The sequence below is a fragment of the Tachysurus vachellii genome, chromosome 14 (genome assembly GCF_030014155.1).
Source record: "Tachysurus vachellii isolate PV-2020 chromosome 14, HZAU_Pvac_v1, whole genome shotgun sequence".
Taxonomy (NCBI): domain Eukaryota; kingdom Metazoa; phylum Chordata; class Actinopteri; order Siluriformes; family Bagridae; genus Tachysurus; species Tachysurus vachellii.
The window spans coordinates 13,566,449-13,589,251 of record NC_083473.1 but is presented as its reverse complement, the minus strand read 5'-3'; the positions used below and the strand labels follow the sequence as shown (position 1 = coordinate 13,589,251).

General features: G+C 37.6%; 2 protein-coding genes across 3 annotated transcripts; both read right to left on the bottom strand.

The window, feature by feature from the left end:
- Positions 1–790: 790 nt before the first annotated feature.
- On the bottom strand, positions 791–12,889 carry nfatc3b (nuclear factor of activated T cells 3b). Of its 2 annotated transcripts, none has more exons than XM_060886370.1 (10): positions 12,499–12,889; positions 8,480–9,665; positions 8,077–8,239; positions 6,685–6,884; positions 6,287–6,459; positions 5,693–5,833; positions 5,485–5,540; positions 5,183–5,309; positions 4,160–4,939; positions 791–1,521 (listed from the first exon to the last, which is right to left on the bottom strand). In XM_060886370.1, the coding sequence occupies exons 1-10, from the start codon at positions 12,584–12,586 to the stop codon at positions 1,457–1,459; spliced, it is 2,979 nt and encodes a 992-aa protein (XP_060742353.1). In that variant the 5' UTR covers positions 12,587–12,889; the 3' UTR covers positions 791–1,456. The 2 variants fall into 2 exon arrangements, with proteins under 2 accessions (XP_060742353.1, XP_060742354.1); XM_060886371.1 differs by having other exon boundaries at positions 4,160–4,936; positions 12,499–12,888.
- A 641-nt stretch (positions 12,890–13,530) lies between these two features.
- On the bottom strand, positions 13,531–20,956 carry dus2 (dihydrouridine synthase 2). The gene is made up of 16 exons (XM_060887205.1): positions 20,860–20,956; positions 19,394–19,539; positions 19,177–19,222; positions 18,982–19,073; positions 18,829–18,872; positions 18,673–18,733; positions 18,445–18,492; positions 17,964–18,029; positions 16,926–16,996; positions 16,728–16,814; positions 16,307–16,475; positions 16,046–16,167; positions 15,322–15,468; positions 15,044–15,131; positions 14,842–14,915; positions 13,531–14,745 (listed from the first exon to the last, which is right to left on the bottom strand). Exons 2-16 carry the CDS (start codon positions 19,517–19,519, stop codon positions 14,469–14,471), a joined length of 1,518 nt encoding a protein of 505 aa, XP_060743188.1. The 5' UTR covers positions 19,520–19,539; positions 20,860–20,956; the 3' UTR covers positions 13,531–14,468.
- Between the last annotated feature and the right edge of the window lie 1,847 nt (positions 20,957–22,803).

The window sequence follows — 22,803 nt, the reverse complement described above, 5'->3', positions numbered from 1 at the left end:
TCAATGTTAGCTGAATTTTGCATCTTTTGCATCTTACAAGTTTTGTTTCCAAGTGATGTTCCATCAGTGTCATTACAGATGCTCTTGCCAGCATGTTAAGTTTAGTTTAAACACAAGGTTCTGTGGCAGAGCTTAGTGTACGTGGGGGTGGGAACGGGGTAACATAAAATATATGGGGTAATGGGGTAAAATATAATAATGTATAGTAAGTCTTTTTTTAATAAATATGGAATTATGTCAGTACTTTGGCATTGTTTTTTCATGTTTTATATTTTGTACCAGGGCAGCAATGCAGAAGGGATATTTTAGATCTTTTATATATAGTGATATGAAGGGATATAGCAGTGAATGCAGAAGGGATATTTTAGATCTTTTATATATAGTGATATGACCTTTTGGCTGAACAGAGATGTCAGGGTATCTGAAATGATGCTGGATTACCAAGTGATGTGACGGAGGGGCAGTCATTTATTACACCAACCAACATGCGTGTGCGCGCGCACACACACACACACACACACACACACAGACACTCCTACAGTAAGAGTAATTGAAGGAAAATGCAGAACCCAGAGAAAAACCAACCAAGACATGAGAGCCAAAAGACATGAGAAGTTGATCAACTTGAAGCTGTAAGGCAGCAATGGTAACCAGTGTTCTATCACTTCACCAAAAATAAGTTAGAAGAAAGAAACCACTCAGGTTCAGGTGAACCAAACACTGTGAGTTTAAGGCTAGGTTTGTACATGTACACAAAGACTTTCATAGAAAATAATGTTAAAACAAGATATTATGTTCAGAGAATACAGGGACAAATTTCTTTATTTCCACAAAACCAATATAAATTTCAATAAAACATGTCATGTACCATAATGTTTCATATAAATTTATAAATACAAACCTGGGTTTTGGGAAACAATCACTTAAAACATAGACAAATACATGTCTCAATTAATTGGTTCAGTACATGAAAGCATGAAAATTAATGGATATTCTGCAAATAAGTCACAACGAAGTCAAATTACACATAAAAAAAAAACAGAAATATGAAAAACTAACACAATGAGCTGACAGTGTAACAGTCCAAATGATCCTATGCAACTATTCTAAAATATTATGTTTATAAAACCACTTTGCATAGTTTTTAAATACACTTCACAGTCAACAATTACAAAGATCTGAATGTTTTACACGTAAGGCACCTTAGCAAAAGGGACATTAATGCCAGCAAAAGAGTCCTTAATATAAAAAAGTCTCAGGCAGATCATTCACATTTGCCAAGATAGGCTATCACCTAGCATAGCTTTAAAACCAGCATAATATACAGCAATATTCGTAACATTAATTTATTCATTCTTTTTAGTGGCAGTCAGAGTACATACTCTAGATACTGCATCTACAGTGCTGAGTTCCTGTTAACGTAATGATAGTGATTTCTCAGTGTGGATACTTTAAGCTAGGAACATCCATCCGGTGCCGAATCCGGTCTCTGGAACAAATCTCTCACTATGATCTCACTCACTGAAAAGATAGAAAAGAGATGATAATGATAAGAATGCTTAAATCTTTAAGAGATTATGGTGAATGTTTTTTTTTTTTTTGGTTGTTTTTTTGGTCATTTTTGTTACCAAAATTTGGTTTAAAACAAGATAAAAATGCATTGGTAGTGACTTTCCTTTGCTTAAAAAAGGCTTTGAATATTATTAAATCATATCATGCAAGTTAATTTACGAATAAGAAACCTCAGAGTTCTACAGTGTTTATTTAAGAATACTTAGGGAGCGTATAGTACAGACTGAACCAGACTGGGGACTCTGATATTTCTAGTGACAGTCCAAATAAATCCATATAGTTTTGTGTTTATATTGCCATACAACTTTTAGAGTCAATGTTGTTTATGCAGTCTCACTTATACAGCGGTTCTCTGTAATTGAGGGCACGCACAAGTTTGGGTGCATCATATTACAGTTGCAACTTGGATATGAGGTGTAAAGGCACAAGAGTTAAATATATTGCTATGATATCTTACATTGCCATGCATACTGCTTGTCTTTAACTTTACTACAGCCAGAATTGAGTTCTAGTCTACAATGATTCATTCATTCATTCATCTTCTACCGCTTATCCAAACTACCTCGGGTCACGGGGAGCCTGTGCCTATCTCAGGCGTCATGGGGCATCAAGGCAGGATACACCCTGGACGGAGTGCCAACCCATCGCAGGGCACACACACACACACTCTCATTCACTCACGCAATCACACACTAGGGACAATTTTCCAGAGATGCCAATCAACCTACCATGCATGTCTTTGGACCGGGGGAGGAAACTGGAGTACCCGGAGGAAACCCCAGAGGCACGGGGAGAACATGCAAACTCCACACACACAAGGTGGAGGCGGGAATCGAACCCCCAACCCTGGAGGTGTGAGGCGAACGTGCTAACCACTAAGCCACCGTGCCCCCCCGTCTACAATGATAATAAACCCAAAATTTACATGAGTCTATTTACATGTTGTAGAACAAATAGAAAAATACATTTATATTTTTTCAGTAAAAGACAGTGAGAGATGGATGAAACACAACATTCACTCGGAGTTATACAAGTGCCTACTTGTAATGGGCTACAATAAGCAACAACAGCACTCAGTCATCAGGGGGGCACAAACAGTCCACTGCACCTGTCCTCCCCAGCACAGTAAAATGAGGCTGAGGCATAGTGGCAGAAGGCCAGGTAGAGTGGGTGGGGGAATGTTCCTGTTTGCACACAGCACTAAAAGTACAGGGAGGATGCATCTTACAGAATTGCGTCTGTATTAATTAAACTACAGCAAACAGATTGTGTGTTTGTGATTACTCCTAGTCATAAACCACCAAACTGCCAGCGAAACTGTAATCTGGTCACAGATGGAAAGAAGATGAGCAAAGACAATATGTAAGGACGTTATTTTGCTATACGGCACTCATTATCTACAGAAGAATAAGCAGGATTGTCTTGTATGACAAATGTTTATCTCTACAGTGCCGTAGCAGTTGTACATCAGTAACTACAGAAGATTAAGCTCTGTGTTATATTTAGCTCACAATGACTTCATGCAATACTGTACAAAGGCCTATATCTTACCCACACTGCTGGAGGCTCGAGACTATAATTAGGTGCAAACCAAACAGGTTTCCACACACTGGGGGTGGCAGCTGTCTTTGCTTGGGTGTAAACAAACATAAGCATATGGCATATCTTTTAGTATAATGGGTGGGTATGAATTTGTATGAACACATGTCCCAGTCCAGCAGTCATTGCTGTAATAATCTGCCACACATATCTCTTGAGACTAGACTGAGGACCAAGTTTTCAAACAGCACCCCAGTCACTTCCTCCACCATCTTCCTGTAACTGCATGCATCAGATTTAAGAACTCCGATGCTTGCAAAAAGCCAAAAACTAACCAATCCCCGCCTACCAGAAGGCACTTATCAAACACCACACTGCACCACACTTCCTTTAAATGTCTCACATGGATTGACTCGGCCTGCTCTCTACTGATGGTACAAAAAAGTCTAATTTATATAATGTTCACTTGGCTTTTTAATTTTTCTCACTGCACTATACTGTACACTGCATTCGACTTAGAAAGGAAGAAGGAACTCAGAATTATGTAGCTTTAGACCTATATATATTAGGGCAACAAATGTGGGGAAATGTCTCCATGCTCGTATTTTGTTAGCAAAAATATAACCACCTAACTGTGATGAGAGGTGTATGGTATATGTGACTTCTCAAAACAAGTCAATCAATATATAGTCAATATTCAAAATTTAACAAGCAAATATGCATGTTGATTAATCTATAGCAGACTTGTGTATGGAGCACAACTCGTTAAAAAGTAAGAAGTGCTGCTTTGTTAACTGAATTTGGGTCTTGAGTTCCCTGAATAGGAGGGTGTACTTGGGATTCGATCTCAATCAGGGTTTTTACTTATTAGTATTCTAACACTGCGGTCTATTATTATTAGTTTGAGGGTATATTTTTGATGGAGACTACACTTCTGTAAGTTGCTCTGGATAAGCCTGTGAACCAAATTAAGATAAGTCGTGTAAAATGTAAGTAAATAAAAGATCACAATAACCTTCACATAACTAATAGAATATCAGATTCATACCATCATCAAGAGTGATGTCCTGCAGCCCAATAGACTGGAAGGTGAGGTCCTTCTCCTTTTCCGGTTCCTGTTTAATGTTATGCCTCCTTCCATCCATGGAGTGGTTTAATGAAGCTCCTGAGCTTATGGTTTCACTTGTACCAGCCAGAGAAGGGGATGTATTAGACTTTGGGTTTACAAGGACCTCTCTGTTCAAGTGTGAGGTAGAAGGCACTGTGGCGGAGGCAAGAACCTCTAGAGAGGACGAGGACTTCGGAAACACCCCCAGGTCTCCAGAATCTTGAGCAGATTGATAGTTATTTAGGTTATTTGGATCACACTGGGTTGTAAATGAGGTAGGGCTGGGATGGCCCTCATTATGCATCTGACCAGAGACTTGATTCACGCTATGAACACTGCCAGGAGTGTTTTGATACCCAATTCCTAGAACAGAGCTCCCATTCTCAGACAAAACAGATGATGACCTGCCTCCTTGCATTGAAACAGCATTACAGGGAAGATTGAGCTGTCCAGTGTAAGACTGGCTTTGTTGAGGTCCCTGATATAGGGAGGGCTTTGAAAATTGCTGTGAAACTGGGTGTAGTATTGGGTGAACTCCAGATGCATCATCTAAAGGATGATGTTGACTGAGATATGGGGAACCCATAGCAGAGTAGCTGGAGGATGGAACACAAACTGGACCTGCGGAGTAGAGCCACTGCTCCAAAGGGCTGAACTGCTCTGTATGACCCAAAGTTGTAGTATCTTCAATACTTTCATATTCCTGCTTTACTTGCACTGCTTGAAAAAGACAAAGCCTTGTTAAAATTGAGATAATATAATCATAACTTCTATCCAAACAGCCAATACAGTTTTTTTTTTAAATAATCCCTTGGTTTCCTAAACAGCTCAATGCTAAAAAAAAGGAAAATTCTAATTGATCTAGTCAACATTAACATTATTAGTATTATTTGCATTACATCTTTCTACAAATACAGCACAACTTATCACAATCTTATGTACATATGTTTATTGTGCCTTTACCTGGGACATAAGTAAATCGTTGTACAAGACTCCTCTTTCTTTTCCCATTGCTGACGTAAAACTGTACCTGCACGGACGACCCCAAGATCCTCTTATGATATGGAGGGATTTTTACCACAATGCTAGTCTATAAAGGCAAATAAGTATGATTATTCAATCTGTACACACATATATCTAATAATAAACAATAATAATTAATTGAATATACATTTGCACTTCTGTGAAAAAAAAATCTAATATATTCTATTTTTAAAAAAAACAACAATAGAGCGAGAAACTTCAACAAATGTAGAGAAACGTACATCTCTGCTCTTTTCATGAACTGTTTTTGCATCCACTTCCCACTGAGTTCTACCATCTGGAATGAACAATAAAACATCAGGTCTTTAGTAAAAGAAAGTCCTTTGGGTGAAAAGATGTGCTTGAAAGAGATGGGGAAAGAACTTGCTGTAAGAACTCTGCATCTTTTTATAAATTATTTAGGCAGGTAGCTCTGTGGATGCCTCTTACCATGACCTTTTTCCAGGAAGATGACTTTTGACTCTGGGGTGATATTTGGGCCGTTGATAAGCAGCTCCTGGCCTCCCATCACAGAGTCACAGTTTGGGCTAAACTTCTCTATCTGAGGAAGCTCCTGGGCTGAGCGTTGGGCTGAAAAATAAACAATACCAGTGGAACGTGGGAAAAAGTTAACATATATGGATCCTAAATAAGTTCTATTATAGAAGTTATTATAAAAATCATAACATGTCAAGTCAAAAAGCTTTTATTGTCATTTCAACCATATAAAGCTGTTGCAGTACACAGGAAAATGAGACGTTTCTCCAGGATCGTGGTGCTACATAAAACAAAGACAGGGCTATAAGGACTTAGTAAGTAAGTCTTAGCCACATAAAGTGCAACTGTGCAACCTGGTGCAAACAGTGCAGGACAAGACAAACAAGACAGACAAGACAGTGCAGCACAAACACATGTGATTTAAATTATAGCTGGCACTAGTCACAGCTGCTGTTATAGAAAATTAATCCACGCCTTCGGACCATTTCATCAGCACTGACATCATATTGTCTCCAGGCTTTGCTATGATTAAGAGTATATACTCACAGCACTCTATAGGGATGGAGGCCACTTGCAGAGAGAGCACTTTTCCGTTAGCCTGGGGAATGTGCACACGGAACACAGCTCGCACACGTGTGTTCTTACGCCCAATGTCGGTTTCTCCCTTCCGCAATTCAATGTCAGAATTTCTGAGCTTCAGAATCCCAGCACAGTCAATACTGCAAAGGAAACACCAAATTCATTCCACGATTAAAATAATCACTTTAGAGAGCTTGACTGTGCAGTCTTTTTTATTAAATGTATTATATTATATTAATATTATTATTTTATTTATAAATGTATTAACACCTAGTAACTATATTTTAATCAAAGATTATTTATTTAGAAAAAAGGCATGACACTTTAGAACTTTCCAAAGCATAGTAAATGTAACTCATCAGTACCTGGCAGACATGTTGTTTTCAGGAAGAAGAGGAATCTCTAAGATTTTGGTGCTGCTGATCACCATCTCCTGACTCAGAGTGGCCACAGTTTTTCCTGTTATCCTGTGCACCTGATAAAATACATGTGGTCTCACATGACGATCGTCGGCCGTCCCGATGAACATCTGGAGGCTGACCGGTTTCTCGTTGTAACCAAGCAGCTGTCAACAAATAAAAAAAAAATAAAATAAAAAACATGATTAAAAATACAAATTCCCAACTACTGCAGCTGAACTGAAAACATTATTAAATTTTTATTATTTTGGCCATGTATTACAGGAAATGCCATTTGTGCTGAAGTCGTGCTGAAAAAGTTTTGCTGACTTGTTATGATAAAAGCAAATGATTTAATAAAATCAAATACTAAGACAAATTGTTTCCTTGTGATTTAATGACTCATTATGCAGGTGCGGAGCATTTCTCAGCCGTAGCTCAAACAGGTCACACTAAATAATATAAAGAGTAATATTACAAATGAATGTTAAGTGCGCAGCTTTGTCATCATCTGTTCCACTGCTGGTAATGTCTTACCATTGGATCTTAGGTAACCAATGTAAACAAACCTATCAACAAATACAACATTAACTACGCCAGATGATGGTATGATAGATGGCTTGCCTGATAGTATTAGCAAAAAGACTACAGGGCCAATAAAAGCAAAGATTTAGGAACCTGGATATATAAATTAATATAATACAGCTGATACAAAAAATAAAAAGTTGTTTACACCGTAGCAAGGCAGCTGTTATCATGATTTCTATCATGAACTAAAGATAAAAGACTGATGATGTCAGAAAAGACTTAAGCAAGATCAAACACTCAAAATGAATAAAACAAAGTGGTTCATAATCGGTCACAAAGAATTTAGTGCAGAACACAGTAAAACAAATAAGTGCTAGTCCAATAAACCTCACTGTGTTATTGCCATTTATATTATCCACTAAAGTTGATGAGCAATGGTCATGTCAAATTACAATAAGTTGAAGCACAGAACACAAATGTAGTATGACATACGTTTTGAGAATGTTAACATGGATTTTTACCAAATTCAGACCATCTGTTTAAAGCTGTGGCAATGGCAGCAGTGCTGAATCAGTGACCTATGTATGCCGTGTCATATTTACATAAATTTTCATGTATTTGCCTACAGTGTCTGGCACATTGTTTGATCTTGGCTAATAAAGATAACCTTAGTATGTAAGGTTAGTACCCTTAGTATGAGTTATCCAATGAGGAAGTAGCCATCTTATGCTCTTAGAAGAAGATATGAAACATTTCTCTTTCATGTCCCTTCCAGTTTAGATCAGGCATGAAGTACAAAGCAAATCTATTTGGGATTAAAAGAAGTCATACCTTTACAACAGGGTGTCTTCCACATACTGATTTAATGGCCCCTCGACTGCCCTCCGTCTCATAGTGGGCTCTATGGTGGGGTTTGGGTTGGACCTCCAACTTTAGCTCAAATTGCCCATACTGGCTGGGCAGTGAACAGTCCAGTGAGGGTAAAGATGTAGACCTGAGAAACATATACGCAGAAGTAGGCTGAGCCACAAAAAGGCATACAGATGATGTGGTGAAAGTTAGAAAGAAAGAGTTGAACTATACAATTTCACCACACAATTCTGTAGATAACAAATCAGAAGAATCACTTAACATTCGAGCAGCATATTACACAACACACAAGTCATTTTTGTTTTAAAGAGAGAAAATAAAAATAAAAGAAAGCAGTGAATATAACATTAAAACAGTCCTATACCTGAACAAAGGAGTGTGTGTTTGCTTAGGCTTTCCCCAAGTAAAGGGTGTAGGGACTGACAAGTAGTGTTCCACTATGTCTTCTTTCTTCAGGGTTGGCAGTGACACTTCTATATTTGAATCCAGCGAAGGGGACACAAGGTTATTCTCCTCAAGCCCTGAATCTCCATGTCCTGGCAGCAAGGCCATACAATCCTGACTGCTGTTTCCCTGAAAAGTCCGTCTGGTTTTAGAGGGAATGTCCATTTCAGGTGCACATGCCTGAAAGTAGCCGGCCATCACGGCAGGACTTCCCAACCAAGTTTCATCGGTCACACTGCCTCGTGGAGAGTGAGATGGGCTCGGAGTGGGAGAGAGATGAGGCGAAGATGACCCTGGTATACCATCAGCGCTGGAATACGGGCGCTTCCCATACGGTGAAGTGGGACGAGAAGAGGGTTTTGAGGAGGATGATGACTGCGTCCGTGCGCTGAGCCAGGTGTCCTCGTTAACACTGGTGCGAGGAGACTGATAAGGTGAATGATGGGGTGACAGTGAATAAGAGTAAGGGCGTTGCTGCTGATGATAACGAGACCAGGGGTCCTCAGTGTAGGCACAGCCTGGAGAGCCAAATGGCGACACCATAGGAGATACCTGTGGAGATGCTTGGGGTGATGCAAGAGGAGAGGGCAGAGGTGAGCCCTGTGGTGACACCAGTGGCGATGTAAACCTGCAACCCGCTGCTGCTTCAGTAAGCTCAGCCTCTACATCATCATAAATATGGGAGAAAGACTCACACGAGGAGGCGTCCGAGAGCCAGCTGCGGGACGACAAGCTACTGCAAGGACTTGCGCACAATGCCGACGTGTCTCTATAGGATGCATCTAGAGGTAAATACAGCTGGTCCCTAGATGTTAGAGAACCAAAGGCTCCTTCTTGTTCCAAATGGACACCATGTTGCTGGGCGCTCAAATCTTGTTGGCAGGTTGTTGGGATGGAGGTGATCTGTATGCTGGGGCAATCAAACACACGGCTTGGAGAATCCACAGGATTGGATCCAGAGCTAGAAGCAACAAAGCTACTGGTAAGAGGTCCTTGGGAGTGTGATGTTTGGGTGAGTGATGTTTGGGTGACACACTGCTGCTGGAAAACAGGCTGTTGAAGTGCAGAGAAGAGGTAGCAAGACGGGCCATTGTCTTCACCCGCATCTACAGCAACAAGGGAAAATGGGTGTTAATTGTGCATTAGTGCTTTGGTATAGTCTACTTATGACTTGTAATTAGAATGCTGTAGTACAATATCTTGTTTTATGAATATGTTTGAACATAATATATAATTTAACAAATATTATTTCAATTCCTTTTATGTCCATTACAAAAAAAACAAAGCCTTCTTTTTAATGGATACTTCAATAAGAGCAATCTATCATGAGAATCACTTATTAAGCCAATACACAAGTGAGCAAACTAAGTGCTGTCAACAGTGCAACAGCAGTTTACTATAAATAACACCATTCACACACACACACATACACCAAACACAGCATGTAAGAAATGTCAGAGCACACTGATCAGCAGACAAATCAGATGTAGAGTAAGAGTACACAACTTTAGTCAAGGAGAGCTAGCCAACAATGATTGATGATTTCCTTGCTCTGACACCTATTTGAACCCACCACCATAGGTCGATATCACCAAATGTGCAGCCCTCCTTGACTGAGAGGATAGAGAAAGGGGCTCTGAAACAATACTCTCACAATGCTAGAAAAAGTGTAAGTAAATGTGTAAACTTGAGTTTGCCTTTGCAACCTTACTTTTGACAGTTCTGCACTATGTGAAGCCACAGGAAAAGGTCAAACACACTCTCACTCTTTTTATATTCTCTCTTTATTATACATAAACACAAACAATATCTATATCTATATCTATCTATCTATATATATATATACATACATACATACATACATACATACATACACACACACATATACATATACACACACACACACACACATACATATACACACATATATATATATATATATATATATATATATATATATATATATATATATATATATATATATAAAACACATATATATTTATATACACATTTATATATATAAAATGTGTGTGTGTGTTTGTGTATAATAAAGAGAGAGAATATAAAAAGAGTGAGAGTGTGAACGATTAGGTGACAAGTGATCACTCAGTTCTGGAAGTGGAAGTTCTGGAAGTGCTGAAAGCAGGAAAAATGCAAAAGCAAGGATCTGAGTGACAAGGACCTGAGGAAGAGATGGTACCAGGATGCACTATGGGAAGAAAACAAGCTGGCTGAAACTGTGATGCTCTATGCAATGCTCTTTTGATAATCCTGCCATTCATGAGGATGTTACTTTGGCACGTACCACCTACCTAACACTGTTGCTGACCAAGTACACCCCTTCATGACAACAGTATTCCCTAATGGCTGTGGCCAATTTCAGCAGGATAACGTGCCCTGACACACTGCTAAATGATGTCAAAGTTGGCCTCCAAATTCCCAACAACTTTTCCTGAACAACAAACCTCTCAACTTACAGGATTAAAGAATCTGCTGCTAACATCTTGGTGCCACATACCACACCACACCTTCAGAAGTCTTGGAGCCTTAGAGGTCAGAGTAGTGTTTTGGCACAAGCGGGAACTACACAATATTAGCAGGTGGTTTTATGTTGTTATGTCTAATGACACTGTACATGCAGACATCCACCCATCCAGATAGATATACTGTAGATAGATACATAGTAGGCAGCAAGTGTGCATATAAACACACACATATACATACACATACATTATATATGTAAGACAAATGCCACTTATCCTGGGACACTGGATATGAGATAATAGTCCATCACGGGGCATCATGCACACAGACATTCACACATAGGGGCAATTTAGAGTAACCGAATCGCTTGGGAAACCGGAGAACGTGGAGGAAACCTGGAGGAAACTGTACACTTGGAGATCATGTGAAACTCCAGAGAGACAGTAACCCAAGCTAACTCAAACAAATTATTATTATTATTATTATTATTATTATTATTATCATTATTATTGTTGTCGCTGTTGTTACTACTATTGTCAGCAGTTTTTTTAACTAACATACTACTTATTTATGATCATATTGTGAACGCTGATCACACAAGGAACTATTATTATTACTACAGTTATTATTTAATTGTTGTTAAAAGCTGACTCATATCAAACAGGTTTATAATTATACCAGCATATATACGTATATATACAGTCAACTGAATCTAACTTTAAGTTTAATAAAGCTTAAGGAGAAAAGTGCTGTTCAGATATAAAATCATGTTTCAAACCAACAAGTTAAAAAGCTCAGATAACACTTATAAATAATCAAAACATTTAATGTGATGCAAATGGTCAGGAAATAGTGTGGAGTTTAAAACACATGCCTGTACCTTCATCTCATTTGAAGTAAAATAAATAAAAAAATATTACTGTCTTTTCTTTATTTCTTTATTTGTTTGTTTGTTTGTTTTTCTTGGAATCCTGGTAATAAATCCTGCAGCAAGTATCTATAGATATTTTTACTACTAAAATGTAATCTGCCCTTCAGTAGGTGAGAATATCAACTTTTACTGTATATTATTAAAGTATTGACAGGACCAAGCCTGGTTTGTGGTAACCAAAATTACACGTTGCACATAAATAAATGAGCGGAAGTCTGTTTTTAAAAAAAAAAAAAAAAAAAAAAAAAAAAAAAAAAAAAAAAAAGGGGGAACTGGCAGAATTAGTGCCCTACTGTAGCCACTGAACCGACTGTAGCCACTGAACCGACTCGCCAAACACAGAACCATTTTCATGATTCATAGTGAAACTATATCGCATATCTTCCTCTGTAAGTGTTGCACAGATGAGAGTGAAGAGATAAGACGACTGTACGCTCAACATGGCTTGTTTTTTGATCAGAAATGACTTTGATCAGAAATAATGAGTCATATGTGAATCAGTTGTAGGAGTCATATGCACCTACCTGTGTGGCCTGGGGCCGTCGCTTGACTGTCCTCTCCAAAAGTCAGTCTGAAATCGAGCTCCTCGCCTCCGTACTTCGCGGCAGTCATTTCATCTGCGCTCGAGTTCGCTTTTTCTAACCCTTATCTAATCGATCAGATCTGCATAATGCAAGCTGCTAAAACAGGACGGTAACTTTCTAAAGTGTACTTTGGGTCACGCTGCAGCTCGCAAACCCGGAACAAATCTCCCAAAACGGCCGCTGGGAGTAAATTCGCTAACATTTGGTCCGCAATTTACTTATAGCTATCTATCGACGGTTCAATGCGAAGATCTCAGGTTGTCTTTAGAGAGAGAGACCAAATATTCGCATTCGCCAAACTTCTGTACTACGCGCTCGCGAGGGCGCTACGCCGCGCGTGACGTCAGCACGTTTGACACAACAAACTCGGAAAGGAAACAAACAGCCGCACGCGCTGCGTCCATAACCACACACTACACTCTGCTGAAACATAAGCATGAACACACACACACACACACACACTGTTGCAAGACCATAACTTACATATATAAGGGGAAGTGCAAAACAATTGAGCATGAAAAGCCCCTTCCTCATCATACATTAACATGTTTTACTATATGAAAAGTAAAGCCATAGCTTTATTTAACTCGTGAATTTACAGTGGCTTGTTTATTTGTATATTTGTGTATATATATATATATACACACACACACACATACACACACACGTCCCTAAGGTGGGTTCTTGTCAGTTTTGTGCTGGTAAACTTGAAACTGTATAAGAATGGATCTCCAGCACTGTTTGTCAATCCTCTTATTCTACATCCTTCAAAGTGCTGAGAACACATTACTTAGTTGGTCAAGGTTTCTATATTAACGCTCTTTAAACACTGGTACAGCAGTGAAAAGCATTCTTATATGCATATAAGTATGCATTATACTGCATTGAGAAAAACACAATACAGTCTAATACTTCAGAAATTTTCTGTGTGATGTGCAAGACAATTAAAGATTTAAAAAAAACACCACCACATTTATCACATTATACATTTAACATGTTTTAATTCAAGTAATCGGAGTTTAAATAATAAACAGCCACCCAACAACCAGTCCATTAAGGCCTCAGGTCCTCTTTACTATTTAGAAGAAACATGTAATAGTTGAAAAAATGCATAATTTGCAGGTTTTTGGTTTATACCACATACTATAGGTGTGGTCAACAGGTAAAAGCCTCCTTGTGGTCTGTGGCAGTGATTCTACACTTATATCAGGATCGTACGAGGTATGTTGGGAGCTGTACAAACTGTACACTAAATGAGAATGGGTTCGCATGACCGGAGTTAAGGAACACTGGTCTATTGAACATCCATTTATCCATATTGACTAGAACAGGGTTTCTCAATCCTGGGACTAATACTCTGCACTTTTTGCTGCTTCTCTCCTCTAACTCACCTAGTTAGCACTAATTACTAATACCTGTATTGAGAAACCCTGACCAACAATATTACCTAAATGTCACATGTATTCAAAAAAAAATAATTTAATTGCCACTTTAAGGGGTGCAACTCCCAAAAAGGTCACATTGCTTACTGTAGATTTCTTTTCATTTTTCTGTGTACAATTTGTCAGCCCTCTTTCATCCATCCATCAATGTATAGGGACCACCACAGGGCCATGGCTGGCCAGATATTCTGCGGTTGGTTTATTTTATTATAATAATAGTGACAATTAAAAGGTTGTAGCATTACCGGGTGTCTGGGCTGCTCAGATTGTGCAGGTTAAGTAGGTGTACATTATAATAAGAGCATGTGCTGCACATACACATAATGAGAAATAGAACTTAAAACATTTATCCAATAGTCTCTGTACGATTCAGATATGTTGTGGTGCACCACTGCAAATAAAATGCAGCCACACAGCAGCAGACTCACTCCTTGTTGAGAGTCCATAATGTGAGCAATGGTCATCTAATCATGGCCAGGACACAGTCTGACCACAGGAGCCATTCACTACTACCAGACTGTCATTTGATACTTGTTCCTCTTTTTGCGATGGCTCAGTGAGCCGTCTCTTCCTGTGTGCTAAGTCTATAATGTTGTTGTCCTCTGAAATAGCGCTTTTTTTCTCTTCCCTTTTTCTCTTGTTTACCAGTCCTGAGTAACCCTCTCCAATGCGACCCTCTGGTACACCGAGAGTGCGCAAACACACAATAGCAGCAGCTTGTTCAGCAAATTTCTTTGACTTCTCCCTGAAAAGGAAAAAAAAATAACTAACACGAATTACAGTTTGAAGCTCTCATAATAAAAGCTACTACAACTATTACTACTACTAATAAAGCACTTACCATAGTGTGGACCTATACTTCTTATTTGCCACTATTACTGTAGACTGAAAACATCTGTCTTGGGCACGTTGCTCCTGAAAAAGGAGAAGTTATGAAAAATTTTGAATTTGTAATTCCAATGTGCAGCTGTTGTGTGGGGTTTTACTTGTTGTGGTTAAATAAAGATTCAGAGAATGTTGGGATTTTGGGGTTTGAGTCTCACCGTCTTATACAAAGGCTGCTCCAGCTTTTCCTTCCTGCTCCATTCTAACAAGTACATCTTTGGGGTGATCTGAGGGGGATACTCTCTCCTGGAGCACACATGCAGTTTGTTGCAATGTAAACCCTTCATATAATGATTTACATATACTTATATTTGGAAAGTGCCTTTGCTTAACGACCAACAAGATATACTGATTCACTCTTTTGAAATATTTTACAGTGTAAATTTATTATACTTAACTAGCAACATTTTGTCATTTCAAATATTTGGAAATCAACCTTTCAAACTTGATAGCCATAGTGATGACGTCTCCGTCCAGTACAGGCTGGTCTGGAAGACTGCTGCTGTTGGCATCAAGGGCTTTTTTGCGGACCTCCAGTTCATCCCGGGCTTTCTTATAGAAATCACTCATTCCAAACACCTCACTGCACATGTCACCAACACACACAAAGACACTAATGATATTGCAATTCAAAAAAGTGCAAAAAATTTTTTAATAAATAATTAAAAATAAAGTCAGAAATAAAGCTCCTCAAAGCTTGAATAATGCAAGTGCAGAAGATGGGGGAAAAATAATGGGGAAAAAAATAATGAAAACTAGAACTAAGCGACATGATAAAGTAAATAAAATCCAAAAATATAATTTACATGCCATTATAAGGATATATATTTGTGCTTTCCTAAGTCAGTAAACACCTTATGCCACAAAAGGTTCCATGTTCTAAGGTGTTTAGCAAGGCTTGCTGTAAATGGCAAGAAATGTAAACTAAAATTTTAATCCATCATCTCATATTCATATTTTGAACTTTAACCAAAATGTCTTCAAATGTATAAGAAAAAAAAATACTTCCAATACCTTTTGGAGCAGATTGTATATACTACTGTGGAAAGTTTCTTGCCAGAGGTAACTTTTAGAATCTTGTTAAACACTGTGGGCCCCTTAATGGAGCTGAGCTGCATTTCCTCCTATAAAACATCTGCATTTTTTATTAAATACTTTACCAGATTTCTTCATTGGTCTGCGCTGCATGAAGCTGTTTGCCCATTGGCGATTCCACCCTATCCCTTAACATCTGGCACAGGCAGTATTTAGTGTTGAATGTGTTGTTGTCATAGCGAACAGCCTGAAGACAAAAACAACACACACTATTGTGCAAAAGCTCTTTACAATACTATACCTGAAGCATGAACATGTGCAAAGCAAAACAATAAGAACGTTTACAAAAACATTTATTTAAGCAATTTAAAAGGCTTGGTACTCACATATTTGACATATTCTTCCATAACCTCATCTACTGACACCATTCCCTGGCAGCGAAATATAGAAGGGTTCCACATGGCAGCACGAGCTAACATGACAGAGGACGCTCCTGTAGACTCTCGAAATTGCTCAATATCATCATATGTTTTTATGGGATCAAGAGAGCCACCACTACAAAGATTAAAAAAACAAAAAACAGATGTAGAGAGAATGTTAACATAGTTGTATGCTGAGAAGGTGAGAAGAAGAAAGTTGGGTTATATGCTAGCTTTTGTTTCACTACACATTCAAGATAAACCACACTCAAAAGAGAAGAAATCTATTCAGATTTCTTAAAAAAAATAAAAAATAAAAAAAAATAAATCAGTTACAGTACTAATGTAATTCAAAACTCAGAAAGTGTAAACATAAGAAGATACTCACTTAGCGATCACTGGAACAGACACATTTTCAGCTACAGCTCGAATGTAATCACAGTGGACGGCATGCCTTGGTCTCTCCTCTTTCATCCTTAGGAACAGAGATACAACGACTGAGCTGCCCTAAACACACCTTCATGCAATTTACACATACCATGTAAATACAACGTAAAAAAAAAAGCTGCATCAAAAAATGCCATACCTGCCGTGCACTGCTATTGCTGCTACACCTGTTTTTTCAATTCTTTTCACCAAACTCACTGTTTCCTCCAACTGATAAAGCAGTGGAAGTGATTAGTACAAACAGTGATATTTGTAGTTTATTCATTTCAGTGAGTTATTCATTTCACTTTCAAATATTCTATGTAGCCAAAAGTATGTGGACCCCTGACCATCATACCCACAGGTGGTTCATCTCATTTACATTTAAATTTCCTGCATTCAGCAGATGCCCTTTTCCAGAGCGACTTTCATTTTATGCAACTGAGGGTTAAGGGCCTTGCTCAGAGGCGCAGCAGTTGCAGCTTGATGAACATGGGACTCAAATTCACAACCTTCCGATTGGTACACCAACACCTTAACCACTAGGCTGGAAATGAAAAAGCACACAATTGAACAGAATGTCATTGTCTTCTGCAGCATTACAATTTCCCTTCAGTAGAACAAAGGTAAACACAAACACATGGTTTGCTAGTTAGAGTACTGAACTGAGCTCTGAACTCCCACTGAACACCTTTGGGATGAAATAAAATTTCTAAATGCACCCCAAACTTTCTCCCTCGATCTGACATCTCTAACACTCTTGTCTTCCTAGACGTCTTCCTAGAATAATTGAGTTAAGAGCAAAGAGGAACAAAATCTGGAACTGGATGTCCATATAGGTCTGGTGTCCACATTCTTTTGGCCATCTAATGTGTAATACAGAATCATTAATGATTCCTCTGAGCAAGCAAATCCTTTCATCAATGTGATTTTCATCAATGTGTAAGATGCTAGACTGCTTTTAACTATGTAGCTTGTGCCTGTAAAACAGCTGAAAGAGAAGGGTTTTTAAACAAATCAGCTTTTCTTCTCTGATTTTTCCACATAGTGCTCCACATCAGCGTTTCAGTGCCTTGTGAAAAGGATCTACAAAGGATTGTACACATGACTGTGTTCACAACATTAAAAATATTTCCAAATCATTCCTGTATCAATACAGGTATTCTAAAACAAGTGAGTAATGCTCATGATCACTTACAGTGGAAAGGATTCGGATTTTGCAGGTCACTGGTTTTGAAATTCCCCGCACTAATCTGGTCAGAATCTGAACAAAACAACAAAGATGGTAAAAATTATTTTAGATATTTTACAGTTGTTGCTCTGATTTTGCTGCAGCTTTTTCAAAATTCAGTTTTTTGTGCTTTTCTTGCAAAAGTATTTGGATTTGCAAAATTTTTCTTTTAAACTACTATATTAAACTACATATGTAATTACTTTCGATGATAGCCGTATTGACAACAGCTTCAGCTAAATGTGCATTGTAATGTCACACACTATGGCTTGGCCCAAATTTGTTAAAAATTTACTGTAATTTTTGCAAAATTGCAAGCTCCATAGAATATCAGTGTTTGCTTGATTTTGCTTTAATCCTGGGGAAACTGATTTATGAAAAATAAAAAACCTCATTAGAATTTAAGGGCCACTAGCTGTGTTTTGCACTGTACCTGCTAAATACTTACAGCCTCAATCTTGTCAGGGTCAGAAAGTAACGCAGATCCCATTCCGCCCTGCATGAGGCACCAAAATTAGCCATTATTATATAAACATATCACACTAATACAACCCAGTCCAAATAATGCTTTCCACATATATAACAATTCGGACAGCAAAACCTGAACATAAGAAACAGAGAACAAAATCCTCTCAAAGAGGACTGGTTATGTGTGGATTTGTCATGTAGTTCACACCTTAGTAGAGTATTCCTTTGGACATCCCATATTCACATCAATAGCAGCCACATCATGCTCACTGTTCAGGAATAAGATATTACATTATCTAGTAGTTCCTAAAAGGAAAAACTAGAAGATATTTATTCTGAATAAGATCACTTTAATGCAACTCACACAAGTTTGGCTACTGCTAGTGCTCTCTCTGGATCAGCTGTTCCCTGAGTGCAGAAGACAAACACATGAGAAATGAAACTTTTTTTTATTGCATTATTAAATACTATTTGATCTTTGGCACAGATCCATTATAAAGAAATTCCCAAGACTAACCATCTGAAAGACAACGTGGTCTTTCTCTTTATTACAGGTGCGGAACATAACCCTTTCATCTGGTGCTATAAAGTCCACAGTCTCCAAGACATCTACCAAAGAAAAAGAGAAAGGACTCAAACTCCAACATTTTCTCCAAGTATTTCTTAAAAATATCTTTGTATGCCAAAATGAGAAAATGAGCAAAGGACTCACGATTCACAACCCTATCACACTGAACCATTTTGAGATCAATCAGTTCCTTTAACAAAAATACAAATCTTATTAGTTCATACAAGAAAATCAAGTGATACCAGGACACACAATTTTAATGCACATGCTAAAATGTAGTAGTAGTACATAAAATGTGTGTTTTAAATACCCCAATACTTTTAATAAATAATAATTTGTATAAAACAGATTTAAAACTGACCTCACAGTAGACGATATCTGCACCATAGTCCAATGCCAAAAGCCTCATTGGTAGAGTTCCTACCCTCACCATGGGTGCTAAAATCATCTTATTGTTGAATCCCAGTTTACCCAGTGAGGATGCCATGATGTTACCTTCCTCAAGCCCTGACAATAAAAAGAAGTTGAGCTCAGCACATTACAGTCACAATCACTAACCCCAATGCTTGAAGATTAACCTGTTAAACAGGACCATAAGATTTATATGGTCACTGAAAGAGGTTTTCATGGATCTAATGGATGTAATGTTGTATCCTGCACAGGAACTTTTGTTGCATCACCATCTGAATTTGATTTTGAATTTACAATGGATGTGAAACAAAAGGAAATTGAATTTGTTTGGAAACTGTTATCTAACAGATGTTGTGGTGGGGTATGTTAGAGCCTTCAATTCTAGGAAAAGAGAGACTGCAACATTTTTACAAAATTAAATCTCCTCCAGGGTGAGGACACCTAGACCTACAAATATATAGGCATTCACATGAATGATACAGTAAGTTGGGTTGGTCCAAAACAAGTACATACTGAAATAAAAAAAAAACTTTTCTTCACCATCGGTAGTGTAGTATAGTGTAATGTAGTATAGTGTAGTATAGTGTATTATAGTATAGTATAGTTAGTATAGTGTAGTTTATTGTATTAGAGTATAGTGTAGTGTAGTATAGTGCATTATAGTATAGTATAGTTAGTATAGTGTAGTTTATTGTATTACAGTATAGTGTAGTATAGTGTATTATAGTGTAGAGTATTGTAGTGTAGTGTATTATAGTATAGTGTATTATAGAATAGTGTAGTGTAGTATAGTGTATTATAGTATAGTATAGTGTATTATAGTATTGTATAGTTAGTATAGTGTAGTTTATTGTATTAGAGTATAGTGTAGTGTAGTATAGTGTATTATAGTATAGTATAGTGTAATGTATTATAGTGTAGTATAGTATAGTGTATTATAGTATAGTGTATTATAGTATAGTATAGTGTATTATAGTATAGTATAGTGTAGTATAATATAGTGTATTATATTATAGTATAGTCTAGTGTAGTATATTATAGTATAGTGAAATATATGTATAATAGTGTAGTGTAGTGAATTTAGGTAAACTTAACATGCAGGTGCATTTCATGGTTACTTATGTTACTATGTACTGTTTTTACCCCTTCGGTAATCACTAGACCATCAATCATTAGATCCGATCAGCTGGTCCTATAGTGTTTACAGTAATGTGGCAAACAGGGAAAAGAGGGACTGAAAAATTGTACACTAACAAGTGGCTATATGACTGTAGCCGGTTGGCAGCTAAATATTTACCATCTTCAAACATGTAACCTTCGAACAGTTTGACATAATACAACAAAAACGTTGTGCATTACGTAAGCCAATACTGAATTTCGTATTAGACAGCAAAGAATGAATTTCAATAACCTCACCGGCATCCAAGGCACACTTCAGTGTTTACAGCTCCAGTTGTAACGCGTGTTCTAATTCAAGTTCCTGGTTACGTCATCAACAAGCGACAGAGCATTCGTCCACGTTTATAGGTGACATACTAGTTTACTATACAAAATATATAAACAGGATTACTTTAGTTTGTGCTAAATTGATTACCTCGTATTTGTGTATTTTTTTTGGAATATATCCGGTTCAAATTCATATACCCTCAAAATCCTTTCACCCTTTCCATACTGGCATTCACACAAGCATACAGGTGCTGGTCATATTATTAGAATATCATCAAAAAGTTTATTTATTTCAGTAATTCCATTCAAAAAGTGAACCTTGTATATTATATTCATTCATTACACACAGACTGATATATTTCAAATGTTTATTTCTTTTAATTTTGATGATTATAACTGACAACTAAGGAAAATCTCAAATTCTATATCTCAGAAAATTAGAATATTACTTAAGACCAATACAAAGAAAGGATTTTTAGAAATCTGGGCCAACTGAAAAGTACGAACATGAAAAGTATGAGCATGTACAGCACTCAATGCTTAGTTGGGGCTCCATATGCCTGAATTACTGCAGCAATGCGGTGTGGCATGGTCCATGGAGTTCGATCAGTCTGTGGCACTACTCAGGTGTTATGAGAGCCCAGGTTGCTCTGAGAGTGGCCTTCAGCTCTTCTGCATTGTTGGGTCTGGCATATCGCATATATATTGATGTTGGACATAAATTTGTGAGATCTTTTTCTTGCTGTTTGGCTGGCATCTGGTGAGACTCCTGTTATTGTATAGTTGAAATACATCTAATTGGCCTTTAAGATAAATCCTTCCATTATATTCTACATCTTATAAATAAATGAATAAAAATGTGTTGAAAATCTGGGTGATTCATTTTCAGAACAGCCTACGAGATTAATTGTCAAGGAATATGTGTGAAACACAATGTGATTTATTCAGAGCATTTCGGTTAGACTAGCCTATTTTCAGGATTAATTGTTTATACATAACTTTGATTTGTTTAATATAGGTAACAGTCACCGGTTCTCCAAATCTGGACTTTGAGAGTCCATCTAATCTTTACGTTCTGCGGATTCTTGTAGTTGACAACAGTACAGGCCAACAGATGAGCCCCCAGTTTTCTTGGATGAAAGTATGGATGTTTTTTGAGAATTGGCATGTGTGTAGTCTGATTATAAAAAGGTCATCGTGGTGTGCTTGTCATAATAAAATATCTCTGTTTTAGCCTCATTCCTCTGCATAGTGGAGAAGTCTCTGCCAAGCTTAATCTATCAACCAGCTGCCTATGATAAAAATAGCCCTCTAACTATATGTACTGTAAATATCTTCTGATCTCTGTTCATTGTAAAGCAGTGTGCTTCTCTCTTTCTTATTCTTTCACACTTCTCATTCTTTAAAATAGTACTGCAAAACATCAGTTTGTAAATCTTTTATTGATGTGGTTAACGTTCTCGGTGTCATCTGTTATTTCCTACAGTTCACTTTGAGCCCTCTGAATTTTGGGGTCAGTATCGATCACAGCAAGGGCTTCATTTTCACTGTCAAACAGCTTGATTATGTAACTGATCCCAGGGGTAAGGTATCTCCTGCATTCCTTTGGGAAATGTAAGTGTGTTTGTATTTTTAACACTTAAAGTAAGTGAGTAACATTAATTTACATATTGCTATTGAATCTATCATATTTATATAAATCTAAAACAAACTGGTCTATAGTCAGTGCAAGGTATTCCTCAATTCTTCATCTTCCCTACAGCATATAATTATGATTGCTTTTTATGGCACCATTACATCTTTTACTGTCCCAGAAGACAGAAGACTGCTGTTTTCCCCACTCACTCAATTTATAGCAGTTTCCTGTTCTACACCATAAGTGACAACATTTATCTTGCCATACATAAATGTAAG